This window comes from Miscanthus floridulus, unplaced genomic scaffold (assembly GCF_019320115.1).
Source record: "Miscanthus floridulus cultivar M001 unplaced genomic scaffold, ASM1932011v1 fs_577_1_2, whole genome shotgun sequence".
NCBI lineage: Eukaryota > Viridiplantae > Streptophyta > Magnoliopsida > Poales > Poaceae > Miscanthus > Miscanthus floridulus.
In genome coordinates this window covers 43,652-50,604 of record NW_027096961.1, presented here as the reverse complement: position 1 = coordinate 50,604, position 6,953 = coordinate 43,652, and the positions used below count along the sequence as shown (strand labels likewise).

The following is a 6,953-nucleotide window of genomic DNA, read 5'->3' as shown; positions in this document are numbered from 1 at the left end:
ACGCTCATGCAAGTGCAGGGAGAGGTCAGAGATAAGGGCATCTCTAGAGGCGTCCAAGCATCAGTGTATTTGTTCGGGTATTTGCGTGGAACGTAGGTGGCGTATCGTCTTTAAGACATTAAGCGCAGAATCAGAAGCACTCAGCATGGAGAGAACAATATGGAGAGATGTCAGTGTAAAAACTTTATTGAATACTCAAATATTAAAGGTCATTATCTTTTGGAGTGAATGCTTCAAGGGTAGAAACATCTAAGTAGGTCGATGTGCCAAGAATTTGGGACACCTCTCTCATCCATGTCACATAGTCTATAGGAACCTAGTCAGGTGATAGCCTTGACGATGAAGGGGCCTTCCCAAGGTGAGGAGAGCTTGTGCATCCCATCTATCTTCTATTTCCTATAGAGTACTAAATCTCAGACCACGAAGAATCTCTCGTTGACATTGCAGTTGTAGTATCTACGTAGGTCGTCAAGGTATTTTGCCATTCAAACATAGGTGACCAGATGTTCCTCTTCTAGGCTGTCTAGTTCAACGAGCCGAGCCTGGTCGGAGTTCTCCTCATTGTAGTTCTCCACCCTAGGAGCTTAGAAGGTGACATCAGCAAGCAGTACGGCCTCAGAGCCAAAAACCATAAAGTATAGGGAGACGTTAGTGTTACGACTGGGCTAGGTCTTTAGTCCCCAGACCATGGCCGATAGTTCCTTGAGCCATTTTCCTAGGAGCTTTTGTTCCTTCTCGTAGAGTCATTTCTTTAATGCATCCAGGATCATGCCGTTGGCACGCTCGACTTGGCCGTTGGCCCTTGGGTCTACCATGAAGACATACTTGACTGAGATGCATCTTTCATCGTAGAAATCCCAGAAGTCACTATCGGTGAACGTGGACCCAAGGTCGGTGATGATGTTGTTCGGTAGACTGAACTAGTGGATGATGTCATCAAGCAGCTCGGCTGCTTTCTTTGTTGTAGCCTAGACTACAGGTTGTATTCGATCCACTTGGAGAATTTGTCAATGCAGACATAGACCTAGCAGAAGCCTCCCGGCGTGGGCTTGAATGGTCCAATCATATCTAGTCCCTAGCATGCAAAGGGCCATGATGCGATGATCGTTTGCAAGACCTAAGCCAAGATGTGGATTTGTTTGCTAAAGAACTGGCAGTTCTCACATCGGCAAACAGGGGCTTCAACATCAGCCATGGCGGAAGGCCAATAGAAGCTAGCTTGGAAAGCCTTTCCAACTAGTGTTCTAGAGGCTACGTGGTTGCCGCAAGTGCCAGCATGGATCTCGTTAAGTATCTTCCCTAGGTTCATGTTGGTCACCACCGCTATCTTCTTTGGGTTGACTTCGATGTTGTGGCAACTGATGATGTTGCCTAGCAGTATACCAGACGGAACACAAAAAATACACTTGGTGGGATTTTGCTTCCATTGGTACACGTTCAATGCTTTAATAACTTCGGTGAGGTCAGCGATGTGGGTGTCGGCAGTCCTAGACTTAACTACCACATCATCGACGTAGGCCTCAACATTCTTCCTGATTTGGTCCTTGAGATAGTGTTGGATGGCTCTTTGATAAGTTGCACCCACGTTTTTTAGTATGAAGGACATGGTCGTGTAGTAGTAGGCGCCGAAGGGCGTGATGAACAATGTCTTGATCTGGTCTTCTTCCTTCAGCGTGATCGGGTGATAACCAGAGTAGCAATCTAGAAAGCATAGGAGCTCACAACCAGCTATAGAATCTATGACCTCATCGATGCAAGGTAAGCCAAAGGGGTCTTTAGGGTACTATTTGTTGAGATCGGTGTAATCAACGCACATTCGTCATTTTTTATTCTTTTTTCTTACAAGAACCGGGTTTGCGAGCCAGTCTAGATGGTACACCTCTTTTATGAAACTGGCGGCTAAGAGCTGGGTTATCTCTACCCTAATAGCCTCCTTTTTCAGCGTGAATTATCGAAGCTTCTGCTTGATGGGCTTGGCGACTGCCGAGACGTTTAAGGAGTGCTCAATCAGCTCCCTTGGCACGCTGGGCATGTCCATAGGTTTCCAAGCGAACACGTCGACATGCTCCCATAGGAAGGTGATGAACACATCTTACTATTTAGGATTGAGGTTGGCCCCAATCTGAGTAGTCTTGGACTGGTCGCCGGGGACGAGGACCACTTCCTTAAACTCCCTGGACTTGGTTGAAGCTCGAGCGGCTTCTAGGGTAGGGATCTCTAGGTCCTCCGGAGGGATCACCTACGAAGTCACGATGTAGTCCTGCATATGGATGGAGATGTTAGTTGCCTCAACGAGCGTGAAGCTTTCCTTCTCTCAGCTATAGGCGACGTCGAGGTTGGCACGCAGGGAGAGGGCCCCATGCTCTGTCGGCATCTTCAACACTAGGTATGTATAGTGCGGCACAGCCATGAACTTGGCAAGAGCTGGTCGACCAAGGATGGCGTGGTGCGCCGTGTTAAAGTCAGCGATGAAGAAGTTGACGTAGTCGACACAGAAGTGCTTCGTAGTGTCAAACTGGACCGGCAGTATAATCTGTCCCAACGAGAGGGATGCCTTCCTATAAATGATTTCCCAGAATAGAGAGTCCATGGGGGTGAGGTCTTCCTTCTTGAGGCCTAGCTCCTCCAGAGATCCGGTGAAAAGAATGTTGAGGGCGCTCCCTCCATCAATGAGGACCTTCTGGAAGCGCATGTCCTTGATTATGGGATCCAGGATGAGTGGGAAACACCCTGGGTATGGGATGTCCGACCACTGATCGACCCTAGAGAAGGTGATCGGGTGCTCCAACTAGTCAAGATACTTTGGATCAAAGATGGGGCCATCATATGTAGTGACCAACATGACATGTTAGGCTATGAGCTTCTGCTCTCGCTTGTTTTTGGAGATAGCCCTCCCACCAAAAGATGGTAGCAACGGTCTTGGAGGGATCCTGGTATGTAGGGCACTTGTTATTGCCATGCTCTCCACCTTGACTATTTTCGGTCTCAAGGTCGTTGCGCCGGTGCTTCTTTAATGGATCTCCCCAAGCATAGTCTTTAGGCCCCTGCACTCCCGCATGGTGTGCTTGGCATCCTTGTGGATAAAAGCATGGGTCGTCCAGTAGCTTGCCAAAATCCACATCATAGGTGCGCTTGACATGGGTGTCGACAGTGTTGACGGAGGTATTAGGTCAGCGGCGATGGCTTTGTCTGCCTCTCGAGCTCTCTGGATGATCATCATGCCGGGGGTCACGGTCATCGTGATGGAGATCACGATCGTCACGATGGTCATGACCATCACGGCGGCGATCATGATCATCGTAATGTCTATCTTTGCGATGAGTAGAGCGGGCAGCCTGTTCGGCTTCTTCGGCATCGACGTATCCATTCGTCATTTGTATCAGCTTGCCGATGGTGGTGGGCCTCTTGCGGTACAGCTTGCCACGAAGCTGCTCGTGTTGGAGCCCTTTGGTGAAGGTAGTGATGGCCTCGGCATCGGTGATGTTAGGGATGGAGTTTCTCATCTCCGAGAAGAGCCTACTAAAGTCGCACAGAGATTCCCCAGAGGACTTATGAAGCTTTTCCAAGTCATACTTGGTGTCGGCCTGCTCGCATGTAGCCATGTAGTAGTCAGTGAAGACTTTCTTGAGGTCGTCCCAAGATCGGATGGAGTTCTCCTGCAAGCTATGGAGCCAATTATTTGTAGACTGGTTAAGCATGGCCAGAAGGTAGTTTGCCATGACGTCCTTGTCTCCGCCCGTGGCTTTTATGGCGATCTTGTATAGAGTTAGCCACTAAGCGGGGTTGGCCTTTCCATCGTAGGTATTGACACCAATGACCTTGAAGCCCACTGGCCACCGGACGGCTCAGAGCCTCTCCGTAATGGGGCAAAGTTCCGATGCGCTGGCAGGGAGTGGTGCTTCGTGAGCATTAAATCCTTCGTGTTCAGCGTCGAATCACCGGTGACGCTCCATCTCTGCTACATAGCATCGGGACTTGCTGTTTTTGATGCAGCCATGGGCATCTGCACTGGCGTTAAAGTGATCGTGAAGGTCGCAAGGAGCGAGTTGATTGACCTTCTGGTTGTGGTTGCCGCCCCAACCTCCCTGGGGGTTGGGGGTGGGCGTCTTGGTGTGAATAGGCTTCATAGTTGCCCCTGTATCCTCTATAGAGGTAGGGGCCTCTAGCCTGAGGTCGAGGGGCATTGGCGCCATGATGTTGGCCTCCTCCATCACGGCGGGAGTGGCGGCTATGAGTCGACGCAGTGGAGTAAGAAGGTGCATCATTTTAGAACTCGTTGACCTAGACTTGTGCTGCTATGATGTGCACATAGACCTTCTCGACCTCTGGAGTGTGAGGGAGTTTGTCGAGCTCATTGAAAGTGACAGCGAGATTGGCGCTTGGAGTCTAATAGACTGGCTGGTCGCCAGCCATGTTAAATGCGTCTTCTAGATTGCGTTGATGGTAGGGCAGGCCACGACCATCTTCGTTGGCCTTAGGGGCCGCTTCTATGTCTCAGCGACATTGGCAATCAGCGCTCTTCGCTAGACAAGTGTCACGCTCTTTAGCAGTTTCACCCTCCTTGGTAACACTATCATGGCTGACGTGGAAAACCATGCCCCTGAACCTCAGAAGGAAAGTAGGGTAGCTCAATAGCATCCTGGTCGAGCCCTTAGAAGAATCGTTAGGGATTTCATCTAAGACATGGTGAAGAGATTCAATTAGAAGAGGGGAATCCTCTGAGAGCTGATGAATGGCCACCATGTTGACCACAGGCGTGGGCTGACTGGAGTCAGTTGGGTCAATCACGTAGTGGTCGGTGACACGATTGCATTCGACGTGGTTGGTGAAGAGGTGGTGGACAGTGTTCTGATACGCAGATCATGCACCCTCTAGCCCAAAGGGGTAGGGCCTCGGCGGGTTCTCCATCGGGGCTTCATAGTCATCCAAGTGAAGGCGGGTGGTGGCAAGTGGTCGGCGCCACACCGTGCACCCTTCTGGAGTAGCCGTGATCACCAGATCAGAATCTATTTGCCTTGCACGGTGTGGCCGAGCATGTCGCTCAGTCACTGTGGCTTGGTGATCTTGGAGCGCAGGAAAATCATCGCTCACTCTAGATCAATCTAGGATTGAATCCATGAGAAGCTGGCATTCTATTAGGCGATCTGTGACCCGATCGATAGATGCGATCAGGTCATCATTGCTGATGGATCTCCTAATCCAGCGACGTGGCACCAAGACTGGAGATGTCATTGCTAGAGTAAGCGCTATCAGCGTAGGGTGGTCCCCCACCACCTCCACGATCTCCCCATTGCCATAGGGGCCGATGACCCAGGTCATGGATCTAACCATGAAGATCTAGCCTAGCTCGAGGGGGGCCATGGAGCTTAGGAAGATGACCATCTGGTTCACCATGGATTCAGCATGCTAAAAGGTCCTAATGGCTAGAGGGGGGGTGAATAGTCTATTAAAAATTTCTACAACAACACTTAACAAACCGGTTAGACAATTATGAGGCGAAGCAAGTGTTGCGCTAGCCTACTAAAAATGCAAGCCACCTACCACAATTCTAGTTTATATAGTTTCTATCCACACAATAGCTATGACACTACACTAAGTTAGTGTGCTCTCAAAAGCTAACTAAAGAGCCACACTAACCAAACTAACAAGCTCTCACAACTAGCTACACTAAAGAGCTTGACAACTAGTTTGCGGTAATGTAAAGAGAGTGAGCAGTTTGTTTATACCATCGTGTCGAAGAAGGAGCCAATCAGTCACAAGAATGAATACCAATGAAGACCAATCACCTCAGAATCAAATGATGAACACAATGATTTTTTACCGAGGTTCACTTGCTTGCCGGCAAGCTACTCCTCGTTGTGGCGATTCACTCACTTGGAGGTTCACGAGCTAATTGGCATCACACACCAAACCCTCAATAGGGTGCCACACAACCAACATAAGATGAGGATCACACAAGCCATCAGCAATCCACTAGAGTACCTTTTGGCTCTCCACCAGGGAAAGGTCAAGAACCCCTCACAATCACCACGATCGGAGCCGGAGACAATCACCACCCTCCGCTCGACGATCCTCGCTACTCCAACCCATCTAGGTGGCAGCAACCACTAAGAGTAACAAGTGAATTCCATAGCGAAACACGAACACCAAGTGCCTCTAGATGCAAACACTCAAGCAATGCACTTGGATTCTCTCCCAATCTCACAAAGATGATGAATCAATGATGAAGATGAGTGGGAGGGCTTTGGCTAAGCCCACAAGGTTGCTATGTCAATGTAAATGGCCAAGAGAGTGAGCTTGAGCCGGCCATGGGGCTTAAATAGAAGCCCCCACAAAATAGAGTCGTTGTACCCCTTCACTAGGCACAACACAGGGTGACCGGATGCTCCGATCATATTGATCGGACGCTGGACCTCAGCGTTCGGTCACGCGAAGCATGCCACGTGTCCCCTCTCTTCAAATACTGAGCGCCCGATCTCAACGGTCAAGTGATGACCAGACGCGCTGCTGCAAAGTGACCGGACGCTGGACCTCAGCATCCGATCGTTTCCAGTAAGCATCCAGAAATGATTTTTCACAACAGGACGCGTCCGATCATGCTCGACCGGACTCACCTAGCATCCGGTCACTCGGCGTTTCCCCTGTGCATGACCATGTTAGTGTGACCGAACGCAGTCAGCCAGCGTTCGGTCGTTTCAACGCTAGTGTCCGGTCGACGACCGACGCTGCGCTTCTTCTGCTGCTACTGATCGGACACGCTGGTCCTTCAGAGACCAGCGTCCGGTCACTTACAGTGACCACGTTCACCTGAGTTTAGGGTGCCGGTGGCACCATCGGACTGTCCGCACTCTATGGGCGAACACTTCGCCGGTGAAGTTTCTAACCCTTGCTCAAATGTGCCAACCACCAAGTGTATCACCTTGTGCACATGTGTTAGCATATTTTCACAAATA

At 50.1% G+C, this 6,953-nt stretch overlaps 1 protein-coding gene across 1 annotated transcript; it reads right to left on the bottom strand.

The window, feature by feature from the left end:
• Positions 1-2,314: 2,314 nt before the first annotated feature.
• Positions 2,315-2,692, bottom strand: LOC136532315 (uncharacterized). Its single transcript, XM_066524922.1, has one exon. It carries the CDS (start codon positions 2,690-2,692, stop codon positions 2,315-2,317), a length of 378 nt encoding a protein of 125 aa, XP_066381019.1.
• Between the last annotated feature and the right edge of the window lie 4,261 nt (positions 2,693-6,953).